Source organism: Eriocheir sinensis, chromosome 63, assembly GCF_024679095.1.
Source record: "Eriocheir sinensis breed Jianghai 21 chromosome 63, ASM2467909v1, whole genome shotgun sequence".
NCBI classification, from domain to species: domain Eukaryota; kingdom Metazoa; phylum Arthropoda; class Malacostraca; order Decapoda; family Varunidae; genus Eriocheir; species Eriocheir sinensis.
In genome coordinates this window covers 1,739,561-1,754,094 of record NC_066571.1, presented here as the reverse complement: position 1 = coordinate 1,754,094, position 14,534 = coordinate 1,739,561, and the positions used below count along the sequence as shown (strand labels likewise).

General features: G+C 50.1%; 1 protein-coding gene across 5 annotated transcripts in view; it reads right to left on the bottom strand.

The window, feature by feature from the left end:
* Positions 1-2,327: 2,327 nt before the first annotated feature.
* Positions 2,328-14,534, bottom strand: part of LOC126986822 (histone acetyltransferase KAT6A-like) — a 106,516-nt gene continuing 94,309 nt past the window's right edge. For 2 of the 5 annotated variants that reach the window (XM_050843197.1, XM_050843199.1), the window contains exons 2-7: positions 13,289-13,613; positions 9,274-9,720; positions 7,637-8,956; positions 7,315-7,506; positions 6,986-7,175; positions 2,328-6,848 (exon numbers count right to left, since the gene is read on the bottom strand). In XM_050843197.1, the coding sequence (XP_050699154.1) occupies positions 2,899-6,848; positions 6,986-7,175; positions 7,315-7,506; positions 7,637-8,956; positions 9,274-9,720; positions 13,289-13,327 (6,138 nt within the window). In that variant the 5' untranslated portion in view covers positions 13,328-13,613 and the 3' untranslated portion in view covers positions 2,328-2,898. Of the gene's footprint in view, positions 6,849-6,985; positions 7,176-7,314; positions 7,507-7,636; positions 8,957-9,273; positions 9,721-13,288 lie in introns of all 5 variants that reach the window. The other 3 variants (XM_050843196.1, XM_050843198.1, XM_050843195.1) reach the window with 3 other exon arrangements.

Here is a 14,534-nt window from a genome sequence, read left to right as displayed (position 1 = left end):
CGTTTGGTGATAGCCATTCATTCTGAACTTACAATCGATAGTTTTACTCAGAAAAGGATTAGAGAGGAGGGAAATTGAAGGGTGCATAAGAATGAATGCTGATATGCCCATCCTTCTTACACCTCCACGGATCAAACCGTCTCCACTACAATTATTATAACTATAGTGAAACAACAAATGGACGCATCTCGTCTTTTCCTTCTGTGATTCACGTAGAATGCACTCTGGAGACGACTGTTAGCCATGCAGTCTGTACTCAAGCGTTGTAAGGTAAAGTTAAAGTTGGGGGCATACGCTGTAGCAGCGCGCGGCCTAGAGGTACTCATCTCCGTAACATTAGCCCATGAGCCTGTGGTGGGAGGGAGCCCATTACCCCGGGACACGGCCAGTGTGACATCCGGGTTACCACAGTTTACCTTCCCCAGGTTTCCCCAGGTACACATTTAGGCCTATCGATCAGCCCGAGAGGGAGGATGAACAGCTGCCATGGGTGAGCTGCACGCCGACTGCCCGGGCCGGGATTCGAACCCGGGCCCGCGGAGTAAAGCCACGCTGACCACTAGACCACGAAGGCGTGTGTTGGATGAATCAAAATCCTACATGTTGATCCGCAGGTCAGAGTTCGAATCCCGGTCCGAGCAGCGGGCGTATAGCAAGGCATATAGCCCACCCTTGAGCCCACCCATCTGTTTATCCTTCCTTTCGGGGTGGGGGATAAAAAAAAAAAATCATAAGCCTTCGCCAGCACATTTCAAAAGCTTCCATTTTTTTCTCCGCCTTTTTTTTTTTTTTTTTCGGTATTTCGTTGGGGATATACCCCAAGAGACCATGCATAGGAAAAAGTAAGTCTTAATGTGGATAAAACGGAAGTGATGGTTGTAAGTAAGAAAGCACGAGCCCCAAGTTGCAGTGTGAGAGTGAATGACAAGATGGTTAAGTAGGTGAGGAGATTTTAATTGCTACTTGGATAGCTACACTACGGAAGATGGTACATGTAACGAAGCATCTATCAATACCTACAAGGAGAGCAGCAGTTAATTGTCAAACCTCTTTCTTCACCCTTTTCCTTTACCGGCCACTGTTAAAATGTCGAAGGTTCTCCTGGGTGTCAGCAATGAGCGTCGTATCATCTGCATACCTTATATTATTGATGTTTCTTCCACCAATATTAAATCCTTCTCGTCCCTCAACTGATCTCATTGTCATCTCGCTGTACAGGGAGATTTGGAGACAGAACGCACCCTTGTCTTACTCCTCTTCGTATATCCATCCATCCAGTCACTGTGATCTTCTCCCATTCTTAATTAATACTGCCGCTTTTTTTTTTTTTTTAAATTCTAGTATAGCTTCTATATAATTCTGAAGTCCTTTCCATCTAGTCCAATCCTTTTCAATGTATCGATTACACCCTCATGTTTGACTCGGTCAAATGCTTTTTCATAATCAGCAAAACACAAATACGTACCTACATATTTCTCTGCATCTCTGCTCCTCTCACTTAACATCCTTAATATAAATATAACATATCTTGTCCCTTTTCCTTCTATGAAGTCATACTGCTCATTTGCTATTTCATTCTTTATCTTTGCTCTAATTCTTTCTAGCACGTAGGCCTACTATTCTTAAAATTACTTTCACTATTTGACTTATTATACTTATAGTTCTATGTCTATTGCACTCGAGTTCCTGCCCTGTGTAGGCTATTCGACCTCTTGCAGTCTCCCTATGTTTTTATGTGTCTTTGGTACGGTTAAAAATACTGACTTACACATGTCATCACTGCTTTCTCCACTACGCAACATCTCCACTGCCACACATCTCCAACTGCCTTCATTTTACTAATAGCCTTCACCTCATCCTCACCAATAGGAGGCCAGTCATTTCCACATCAAGCTCTAACTGCTCCGGTCTGTAATCGTTACCATTGCCCCAAAGGATGGGATTTGCAATTTGCATCCCCTGAAATTTCCAGCCAGATCCAAGGCACTCCCTGGGTCTTTCATGTTGTGTCCTCAGAGTATGGCACTATATAGTTCACACACCTCAGAATTCTGCTTTGTCCCTGACACTGATGATGCTTAAAATAATAGTGGTTTCTGTGTGCTATGTTTCGCATCAGGTGCCCTTGTCCCCAAAACGGTGCATCTACCTATCAGGAAGTATCAGGGTTTGAGAAAATAAAACATTCAATTAAGTTCATAAAATCTTTTTCATAAAAAACATATAAAAAGCCAAATATATATACATGTAAGCAACACAAGAGGCTTCTGTATAATTATATATATATATATATATATATATATATATATATATATATATATATATATATATATAAAGGAGTATACATATATATATATCTATGATATTTACATATTTTGGCACCTTTTCATCATGGTCAGTCACAAGCGCACGATAAAAATGCGTGCATAAATGTAATTTGTACAATAGATACATTTTTAACAACTCTTGAGTTTTCTTTTAACTATGGTACACATGAGATCCATAATGCAGCATCACTCGAGGTGCAGTGACACAGCACTGGCAGGGTGGGTGGGTCACAGCACTGGGGGAAGGGTTCACAGCACAGGTACATGTGGGTCACAAGCAGTGCAGATCTAGTGCCAGGTGAGCAAGATGCAGGTACATATGCAGACAAAGTGTCTAGTCACTCTAGTGAACAATTTCCTAATTCACTACAAAAAAGATAATGCCCAAGGCACTGCTATGTGACAAAGGTGTGTCTCTGTAGCACTAGTCATGTCTTTTCATGAAGTCGAGACAACAACACTATACACCTGAGCACTGTTACGACACAAGTTGTCATTTACGACAAGGAGACTTTACGATGTGTCAGTCTTTACGACATGAAGAGCTCAGGACGAAACATCTCTCCCTCCACTATGCCTTGGGCTTGAACCGAGACATATAGAAGTCACAGTCATTGCAGTAAGTGGAGGGTGGGTTGACACACTTCTTTCTGCACAGGTTGCAGGGCTGGAGACCAGACCCAGGAGCAGCAGGGGCAGCTGTGGGCTTTTTGGTGTTCTTGTTAACAGTGGAGTAGATGGCTGATGGGTCAAGGGGGCCACAGAAGTGACTCGGAGTGCCCTTGACACCACCTCGACCCACACTGCCATATCCTGAACCATGCTGCTGCTGCTGCTGCTGCTGCTGCTGTTGTTGCTGCTGCTGTTGCTGCTGTGTTTGAAGTTGCTGTTGCTGGGGCTGCTGTGGGTGAGTATGGTTGGGTTGTTGCTGCTGGGAGGGCTGCTGACGAGTGAATGGTGCTGCTGGGGAGTATGGTGGGTAGCCGTTGGTCTGGCCAGGAGGTGGGGCATGGATGTGAGGGGCAGGGCCGGCACGGGCAGAGGGATGCATGGATACCATTTGGGATGGGGCTGACATCTGGCTGGGGTGTGGCAGGCGCTGGTAGGGTGGGTACGTCCGCTCTCCATCATGAGGCTGCACCCCCAAGTTGCTGTTCTGTCGTGTCACCATCCCAGGGTAGGGTGTTACAGCCTGCCTCTGCTGTGGCTGCTGCTGAGCTGGTTGCTGCTGTTGCTGCTGAGGTGAAATGTGTCTTGCATGCTGTGGCTGTTGTTGTGCTGGCCTGGATGGATGCTGTGTGGCCAGGAGGTGTGGCATCTGGGAGGTGTGGAGTCCATTAGCAAGGATGCGGCTGTGTGCAGCATGAGGCACTAAAGGCTTGCTAACACTGGGTGGAGGCTGATAGGGTGGTGGCATTCTTAATTGGGAACTGGACCCTTGGCTGCTCTGAGAATGTGATGGTGCTGAGGAAGCATGGGGCTGGGCAGTGAGGGGTGGGGTGACGTGTGCTGGGGCCTGGGGTGGGCTGGGGTACATAGGGGATGGATGCTGCTGGTGACCTGATGATTGTGAGGGGTAGGATGCAGGAGGATGTGAATGGTGAGGTGGATTGTGATTGTGGTAGCTCTGGGTAGCAGGGGGCTGGGGGGAAGGGTGGGCTGGAAGGTACGAATGCTGCTGTTGTTGGTGCTGCGGCTGCTGCTGCTGTGGGTAATGTGGGCTGGGCTGAGGTGTGGGGACGTTCACCTTTGCCTGGGATGCTGCAACATTCAGCTTGGCAGAGGAAGGCTCACCACAGGAAGAGGTGTCTGTGTCTGACATGGAGGAGGAGGAGACAGAGGAAGAGGAGGAAGCTGAGGAGGTGAGGGCTGATTTCAGGACACGTTCAAGGATGGGGTTAGGGATGTAAGCATCCTCCTCCTCATCTTCTGCTGTGGCCACCAACACCACCTGATCACAGAAGGTCACGCTCTTCTTTGACTTCTTCTTCTTTGCCATGTCACTTGAGTTGGTGTCAGTGCTGGTGTTGAGCTCTGAATCCTCTCTGACACAGTCTGCCAGTGGTCCCTCCCTGATGCATGGTCCAATGATTCCTTCACCATGCTCAGAGCGAGTGCGGTATGAGGAGCTGAGGCGGCTCTCATGGCCGCTGTGGGACGGGAGCTGGAGAGAGTTGCACTGTGTGTACTCCCTTGTGAAGAGCTGACTCACTGCCCGCTGCCTCTCACTGATGTCATGCCTGGCCTGCTGCTGATGCTGTTGCTGATGATACTGTTGGTGTTGTGACTGTATCTGATGCTGCTGTTGTAATTGATGATTATGGTGGTGTTGTAACTGTTGTTGTTGTTGTTGTTGTTGTTGTTGTTGTTGTTGTTGCTGCTGCTGTTGCAACTGGTGTTGGTCCTGCATTTGTTGTTGCTGTTGCAGTTGCTGTTGTTGTAGTTGTTGCTGTTGTTGCTGTTGGAGCTGTTGGTGTTGCTGTTGTTGCTGCTGTAACTGCTGATACTGCTGCTGCTGTTGCTGTTGGAGGTAGTGCTGCTGCTGCTGCTGCTGAGTAATTGGAACTGGTGCTGGTGCTGGGACTGTTGGGGCAGCACTGCTGTCCACACAGTCTGTTCCTGCCTCACTCCTGCTTGGCCCAACACTCACATTCTCAAACTTAGAAGCGAGGTTACGTACAGATGTTGCTGTTCCACTGCTGCTACAGGTATTTGTAACAGTGGTGGTGCTGCAGCCGTTTTTACTACTTGTAGAATGACTGTTGGTGCTATAGGTATTAGCAGTGGTGGTGGTGGTAGTGGTGGAGGCGGTGGAGGTAGCAGTGACGGTGGTAGTGGAACTGTCTCCTTGGACCCCAGACTGCTGTTGCATTTTTCTTCTCATGGCAGCCTGTTTAGCCTGCAGCTCCTGCAGCCAATTGTCACCACTCTTTGAAGGTGAACTACGAATTCTGTCATCAATGTTTGAGCCACTTCCTTCTTTGCTCTCAATTATCTGCTGCCGCTTCTGCTGCAGCTGTGCCAGCAGACTTGAGGGCTGAGAGGTGGCAGGGGCCTCTGGGGTGGCCCTAGATGGTGGGCAGGGCTGGGGGAGAAGCCTTCGAGTCTTCAGGTCCTCCACAGCCTCTTCCAAGGGAGGAGGAGGAGGAGGGAAGTCCTCACTGCTCTGTCTTGAGTGTGACACATTTGGCCAGTTGGAAGGTGAACTGACTTGAGGCATGGACAGGTGACCCTGAATGAATGCTTGCTGTTGCTGCTGCTGTTGCTGTTGCTGGTGCTGTTGTTCTTGATGAATCTGGTGTTCATGCATCTTGATAGAGGTTGCTGGTAGTTCCTGATGCATTTTTTGTTCCTGCAAGTGGTGATGGGACTCTGGGTGGCCAGGTGGCTCATGGTGAATGTCAGCACAAATGGTAATTTGTGTGGGTGTGCTGGGTGAGGGCTGGGGAGCAGGGAAGGATAGGGAGCAGGGCTGGAAGTTGTCATGTTGAGCTGGCTGGAGGAATGGTAGTGACTGTGGCTCACCCTTGACCACAGTGTTGTTGTTGTTATTATTCATCACCATCTCCGGCGTGTAGCAGCGAGGTGGCAGCGCTGGCGGCTCCTCTGACTGGTGCTCAGATGGGGGCAAGGGGTAAGGTGGTCGTTTTTCCCTCTTCTTCTCCTCCTTACGGACACTCTTGTCGCTCTTCTGGGAGAGCTGTGAGCTGATGCGTTGAGGGATGGGCGGAGGCACCTTGGCAGGGGACAGGCCCTTCCCAACACTGCCATGGAAGCTCTTTCTCATCAGTTTGCTGCGCTCAAGGTTAGGGTTTCCGTACTCCAGGTGGCCTTCGCTCAGGTACCCAGCCATGGTTTTCTCCCCAGAGGGTGTGGTGGGCCGGGACAGACTGCGCACCTGCAGGTCGTCAGTGGTAGCCTTAGGGTCCTCAGCATCCTGTCCCTCTCGCAGATCTGGCATGCTGCGGTTCTTGCGGCGGATGAGTCCTCCCATGAGTAACTTCCGACGGATCTTGTGTTGCTTCTTCCCAACAGACTTCTCTTCTTTTACCTCCACAATGGCATTCACATCCTCCTTCTCAAGGCCCTTAGAGGAACCCTTGGAGGAGTGGCTTTTGGAGCTGTGATCACTACCGTAGTCACTGTCGACATGCCGCAGTTTGCCACTTTTCCTCTCCTTGCTAGACTTTTCCTTGTTCTTTTCTGATGTCTTCCTATCTTTGGTCTTTTCTAGTTGCAGTTCAGTCTCCTCCCTCCTTGAAGATTTTTCTCCAGATGCCTTCTTCCCCTTCTTCTTGGGCAGTGTTGCATAGATTTCAATATTTGTGTTTTGCAATTTTTCAGCTGTCTGGGCTAAGGTCACTGCTGTGTCAAGTTGCTCCTGTGATCTGGCCTGTGACCCACTGGAAGCATCCCGTGACCCCTGGCGGCTGTGATGGACTGATCCCTCCCTTGACCCCTGCCGACTGGTGCGTGATCTCTGGGAGTCCCGTGATCCTTGGCGGCTGTGGTGAGGGCCATCTGAAAGGTCACAATGAGGGTTAGAATGTGTGAAAGAGAACTAGATTGTACAATCAAGGACACTTGACATGTAATGTAACAGCAAGCATCTATCTAAGAAGGTAATGATGAGCTAAGAGAGTAGTAGCAATACTTACCAATCTTGTACTGTCCCTCCCAGGCTGCCGTCTCCTCCTGGATGAGGATGCGGCGGTGTAGAGAGCGGGCACGCATGACACAGGTGTTGTGCTTCATGCGTGCAAATGTAAGGGAGTGAGCATTGTTGTACGGGGCATCCATGGCTGCCCGAGTCTTGGCGGCAGCAGCACTACACAAGTCCAATGCACCCTGCGAGGAATAAGGGCAAAGGATTAGTGGATGAGCCTCAAGGAAGGAACATTGTGGGTTGAACAACCAAGATATACTAAAGTACAGCAGTATGGTTCACTAAAGCAATAGGTACAGGTAACTGCCGTTGTTTACTCACCGAAAGGTCCCCTGATTCCTCCCGGGCCCGAGCCTCCTCCAAGAGAGAGTCAGCAGCCAGGCAGAGAGTCTCACAGTTGCCTCCTGTCTCACTCTCAGTCAGCGTGCTCACACTACTGCTGTCCTGCTGGCTTCCTCCAGTGTATGTCCCGGGGCTGTCACTGGCCTGTACGCCCTCTGGGATCTGCTGAAGCTATTCCAAGAGGAAAGACAAGGGGTGATTAGTTATCGTGACCGCTCAGTCTCTGTGGGACTGTAATTATTTCTGCTTTGTTTGCTATATGTAGATGACTTACACAGAGAATGAAGTAATGATGTCTTACCTGCAAGTTATGCTTCAGATTCTGCTGGATGGGGTAGGAATCATTGGAGGAGAGTGAGTAGGAGTCATAACCTGGGTCATACTGGCCAGCAGGGGCACCTGGGGAGGGCTGGCCTGGTGGGTGGTGGTTGTGGGTATGCTGCTGGGACACCCCCACCCCCAGGTTGGCATACTCTGGATGGTCGGTGCGGGAGGGGCTCGGGGGAGCCTTACCAGTGGGTGAGGGAGGCTGCCGCCCTGCCTTGCCCACCATAAACAGGTATGGGTGTTCCAGCGACGTGGAGGAGGAGGAGGATGCACTGTTCCTGTCGCCACTCCAGTTGCCTGAGTCTCGGCGGCGTGGCACATTGGCACTCTCGGGCATCTTGAGGCCATCCTTGTCAAACTGATCCAATGAGGAGTTACTGTTACGATTGCCATGTTGATTGTAGCCATTACAGCTAATGGAGCGCTGTCGCTCCTGACGCTGCACGTCGCTGCGCCGCCCGACATACACCGAGTCATCAGAATCAAGTCTGGGTCGGCCAGGGATGGATGGCTTGTTGGGCAGCACAGCACCACTCTGCTTGATGCTCTCCAGCTGCCGCCGGTAACTGGACGTGCCCGCCTCAAACACCTCATCACCGTGACCCTCACTGGGGCTGTCCTGGTACACATGGGCACTGAGGGCATGAATGTTTTGGTAGTCTCGGTGAGAGTCCAGGTGAGCAGCCACTTCAGGGCTAGGTGTGACGGCTCGACGGGGCGCGGGGCCCGTCCCATCACCACACTTCTCAGGATTTGGGGTGACGGCGCGACGGGTGGACTGTGAGTAGGGCTCCCCGGGTGATGTCATGGCCTTGACAGGTCCCTGTAGAGTGCGGCTGTGAGGGCGGTGGCCCGGCACCAGCGTTACTGTCCGTGGGGCACTGTCTATGGGGACGGGCGTGCCGCTGGGGTTGGCGTACAGCAGCAGCAAAGGCTGAAAGTGGCCCCGACGGCACTTATCAACAACTTGCTCCCAGTGCGGCCCGATCTCCCGCACAGTAGCGTCATCGAAGTATATCCACACCCGCAGCTTGGTGTGGTAGAAGAACGTGGAGTAGTGCTTCCCATAGTAAGTGACAACACCGACCAGCTGGTGGTGGGTGTGCTGTGCCCAGCGGTCGTCCACAACACTCTGGAAGACGTCCCGGAGGCGCAGCGTGGTGCCCACCGTGGCGAACACCGCCATGATGTGCTCAAGCGTGGGCCGCTCCGAGTCCCACACCACGCCAATGGACACAATCTCGGGCCGGTTCATGAGAGTCCGGCAGATCTGGATCTTAGCTCCGCATGCGCTCTGTGGAACAGGAACATTCGTCATGACTTGGCGTAACATCATGCAGTTATGGTGAGTGAATAAAAAACTGTTAGATCAAAACCCACTTTAGTTTTGGCAGTTATTTACAGTGTATGTCAAACTCCCTAGGTCCTTAATACTATATGCATACTAATCAGTGATATGTGGAAATGAAATAAAGGAGGATATACACAGGAAGTTCTAATATTGGAGTGAAAGGTGATAGATCAGCAGTCAACAGATCTATCTATGACCCTAACACATAATGTGCCGAGCAGCGTTATTATACAACTCGACAGCCAGTTCAGTATTCTTACCGGACAGTCACGGATGTCGCCCATGCCTCCTGCCTTCTTCAGCAGCTGGCCAAACATGTCCGGGGGCTGAGACTGGGGTCCACAGCCCGCGTCGCCCATCTGCCTGGCCTGGGCGGTGAGGGCGGAGGCCGAGACGTAGTGGACCATCTGGGTGAATGGCAGCGGCTCGGAGGTGGCGCCGCACTCCCCGCATACACTCTGCTCCACCAGCGTCATGGCGAAGCGCTGGTGCGGGATGCAGTGTCGCGCGTTGCACATGTCCTCCGCCTCGCCGCTCGCCACGTGGAAATGGATCCGCAGCAGAATGTTTTCGAAACACTCGGCGGCGTCATCCATGAAGCCCAGCTGGAAGCGCTGCTGGTTGTAGAAGGTCTGGGCCAGCGCGCGCCGGAGGGCATCAGGAGGCAGCGCGGACTCATGGCTGTACTGCAGCTGTGAGAACAACTCCTGCGGGGGAGAAAGAGATGGAGAAGGGTTAGGGACGCTGGTGCACGCTGGAGAGAGAGAGAGAGAGAGAGAGAGAGAGAGTTTATATAGAGAAGTTTTCCATTCAATTACCTACTCATCAGGCAGCTCGTCTTGCACACAAAACGTTTATTATACATTCATATACGTATAAATACCATAAAGAGTTAGTCATAAGTTAAGGTGTTGACATACAGTAGTTTTTAGAGGACACCCCCTTCCACCCTTCACCAGAAACAGGCGGCGGGAACGATGTCGCCCAGCGTTGCAAGATTATTGTTTTTAGACACTTAACTATAGCAAAAAGACACTAATAATTAAACCTTTCAACGGTAACCATAAATAAATGTAGTTCTTGAAGTGGAGGAGACAGTTTTGGGGTAGGAAATCGGAAAGAGGCTAAGTACGACAATCTGGTAACGCTGGTGTCGCCGCGGCCGCAGAGGCAAATCAGCCGATCAGAACAACAGAATAACAGGTTCGGTAACGGTTAGAATTAGAAACGTAAAAAGAGGCGAAAGAACGGACCACTCTACCCCTGCCGTGACTGTGGGGGAACCTTTACAATGGCCGGCCTGATGATGCGACCCGATTACAGGGGTGGATACGTTTACCTCCCTTCCACCTGCCTATTTCCCGCTCCACTTCTTGTTCCCCGCCACGCCCATGTAAAATTGGACTCCACTTACAGCACTCCACCTGACCATCTACCGCCTATAGCCATGCCTCCATATTTACATTACTCATCCACATTCACTAAGCTTCCCTTCCCTCCACATGCCTATTTCTCCACACCACCTTTTTTTTTTTTGCTGCCTCAGTCTTGTCAAGTTATACTCCACCTAACACTTGAATCCTTTACATGCCTCCATCCACCTATACTTTTCCTCCACTTTTTTTTCTCCCTCAGCCTTGCCATGTTATACTCCACTTAACACCTGACCCCTCGACACGCCTCCAATGCACTCCACTCACCCTCCCCTCCACTTTTTTTCCTGCCTCATCATTTTATACTCCACCTAACACTTAAACCCTGTACATGTTTCCACTGCACCCCACATTCACCTCTTCCACACACCCACATCCACCTACATCCCGCCCCTTTACTCCACTCTACACCCCTTGCCCAGCCTACCTCACCCCACACCCCACACCCACATCCACCTATACCCTCCCCCTACTCACTTCACGCCCGCCCCCCACTCCCCAAACACCTACTATGATACCCAACACTTCCCGCTGACCTCTCCACCCGCCAGCCACACCCATCGCCCGACCACACCCACTGCGACTCACTACTATGCATGTGAATCTCAGGTATGTGTGTGTGTGTGTGTGTGTGTGTGTGTGTGTGTGTGTGTGTGTGTGTGGAAATGAGTGGCGAGTCTGGCATACCTGGGCTACTCTACGACATCCGTTCTATACAGGTAAGATGCACACCTCTCTCTCTCTCTCTCTCTCTCTCACATTACCACACACACACACACACACACACACACACACACACACACACACACACACACACACACATTTCCGCCCCCTCACCACATCTCAGAAGGGAAAGCAAGATTCCATACAAAGACCACTTACAATGAACAGTGACTAAGGGCATAGCAGACTTCCCCTCGCCCAAGCAGAGTGAAATCCAGGTTATTAACATTTGCTTTCGCCCGGAAGTAATAGCAGTAATTAGCGCGCGCATTAAGAAGGTAGACGTAACTATTAGTATTGGAGAATGTTCTGGGACTCTCTCTCTCTCTCTCTCTCTCTCTCTCTCTCTCTCTCTCTCTCTCTCTCTCTTCTTCTATTCTCTTCTTATTTTTTCTCCTCTTCCCTTCCCTTCCCTTTCTCTTCTCTTCTCTTCTCTTCTCTTCTCTCTCTCTCTCTCTCTCTCTCTCTCTCTCTCTCTCTCTCTCTCTCTCTCTCTCTCTCAGGTGTAAGGGTGGCGTGCGTGTAATGGCGCTGAAGAAAGACGTGACTTATTTATTTTGCTGTCACGATTACAACAGGAGACGCTTATCACTAGCCTGTCCTCCTTTTCCTCCTCCTCCTCCTCCTCCTCCTGTTCCTTGTACACCTGGTCACGTATGTTGTCTAATTAGTAGCCATACCTTCATTTGTCAGGTGTGTTGTTACTTTCTAAGGAGCCATTCTCTCTCTCTCTCTCTCTCTCTCTCTCTCTCTCTCTCTCTCTCTCTCTCTCTCTCTCTCTCTCTCTCTCTCTCTCTCTTTACTCAGATGACAACACACACACACACACGTACACTTTCCCCTTGTGGTTTAAAGCGAAATCAATCAGACAGGTGAGAGGAGAGAGGCCAGGTGGACCAACACATACACACTTACACACACACACACACACACACAGACTATGACCTTGCTGGGAGCGGTTAGTTAGGGGTGTAGAGGAGGAAGGGGGGCGTGAGTGCGTGAGTGCAGCCATCCGTTGAGTAAGTAAAGCAAACACCCTGCAACGCACTCTACCTGAACACACCTGGTCATCCACACACCTGCCCCGAGCTGTGAAGGCCTAGTGATCAGCCTTCACCTTGAGATCAGACGTAAGCGAGATCAGCGGAAAAAAAAAAAAAATCAAAACAAAACAAACAAAAAAATATAGAAAAAAAAAACAGTAGCATCATTCTTTATAGTTTCGTCCTCTCTTTCTCTTTCCTTCTTTGTCCTCCCTTTTCCTTTTCCCTTTCATTTTCTTTTCACCTCATTTCTTTAGCCTCCTTTGATTTCCTCTCCCTTTTCTTTCCCTTCCTTAGTTTGTCCATTTCCTTTTCTTTTCCCTTCATTTTTTTCCATTCCCTCCTTTATTTCCCCTTTCCTTTTCTTTTCCCTTCATTTTTTTCCATTTCCTCCTTTATTTCCCCTTTCCTTTTCTTTTCCCTTCATTTTTTTCCATTCCCTCCTTTATTTCCCCTTTCCTTTTCTTTTCCCTTCATTTTTTTCCATTCCCTCCTTTATTTCCCCTTCATTTTTCTTTTCCTTCCCTTGATTTTCTCTCCCCTTTCTTAATTGTCCCTTCATTTTTCCATTTCCTCCTTTATTTTCCCCTCCCTTTACTTTCCATTTCATTTTCTTTTCCTTCCCTTCCTTCTCTTCCTTTTATTTCCCTACCTTGATTTTCCTTTCATTCTAATTTATCTCTTTCTTTCCCTCTCCATTCCTCGTCCTCTACATTCTTCCTCTTTCTCTTCTTCCTTTTAATTTTTTCCCCCTTCAATTTTCTTTCGATTCTCCATTCCTCCTTTACTCGACTTTTTTCCCAACCAATCTTCATCTCTCCTTTGGCTTCATTCCCGTGAACAAGAGAAGCGTGGAAAGAAGCGAGAATTGATTGGATTTGAGTCGTTTGTGACTGAATGAATGAACCGATGAATCATACCGTATTAAGTGTGTGTGTGTGTGTGTGTGTGTGTGTGTGTGTGTGTGTGTGACGGAAGAACAAAGATCAAATCATCAAGAAATAACTGAACAGAACGAGAGAGAGAGAGAGAGAGAGAGAGAGAGAGAGAGAGAGAGAGAGAGATACAACCCTTACCTTCAGCGCCTGACGTAAAGAAAAGGTTTGGATATTCATTGTGTTGGTCAGTGGCGAGGGGCTGACAGGTGGACTCCAGGCGTAGGGGGGCGAGGGGAGGGGGCAAGGAGCGTAACCTCAATTAAAGGAGTATTAGGATTGCTCCCCGGCCGTCCCCTTCCCCCCGCGGGCCCTCGACTCCGCCAGCACACGGCACACACTCGAAAGGTTATGTTTTCTCATCGTCCTTAATCAAGTCTTTGTTTTTACTGTTTTTTTACTCCTCGGTTGAGCGTTCCCATCACAAGCTACAAGGTCTTGCTGTCCGGCTCAACACTACTCACTGCTGAATGAAGGAACACTTGGTCAAACACTCCGCGAACACCAAACACTAACACCATTCACTACACTCGCTTAAGTTCACTGGGGCACGTTCTCTCCTCCTTTTCCTCCTCCTCCTCCTCCCGCAGTAGGGCACACAGTGGTTCTCCCTCCTCCTCCCCCTGTTGCACCTTTCACTCGCCGTTTTTCTCTCCTCTGCACGAGTCAGGCCTTTCTCCCGCGGGTACTCGTTGCATCACTCATTGCTTCGCCTATCCCAGGGACTACGGGAGGCTAAAGGGGCTATTACACTGGGCAAATTTTCCGTGGATCTTCAGTCAAACCACGATTTCCGTTGGCGTGGTTCTCATATTTCCGTGGTTTTCTGATGTGTCCACGATCTTCCAGAGCTACGATAGATTTCACCAAAGGACGACGGTATTACTCACCATCATCATCAGCAGCAATAACAAGAAACAAATGAGAACCACGCCTGCGGAAAGAGTGGTTTGACTGAAGATCCAGGGAAAGTTTGCCCAGTGTAATAGCCCTTAACAGCGCCCCTATCTGCCTGCCCTAGCGGAGGACCGGCGGGGCATGTCCGGTGAATGGGTGGGTGCGCTGGGTGGTCGCCGTCAGCCCGCCAAGGAGAAAATATCAACGTTTCCGATCTGTCTACCTGTGTCTACCTCTCCTAGCCGCGTCTGAGGTGCGAGGGTCTAATGAATAAGTGTTATTTCCCGTCCCTGTTATTCACTCCCTTCCCGTGACCTGGCAGGGTGAGGTCAGCTCCAATCCCTTCAGCCCCGGGGTCATGAGGTTCCCCGGGGCGCGTCTAACACCGCTTCCTGCCGCGGCCTCCACCACGGCAGCCACGACTCCACGCAGGTCCTCGAGAGTCTCCCAGACACTAGTTCACACGCCTCCACCTCGCGATCTGGGGACT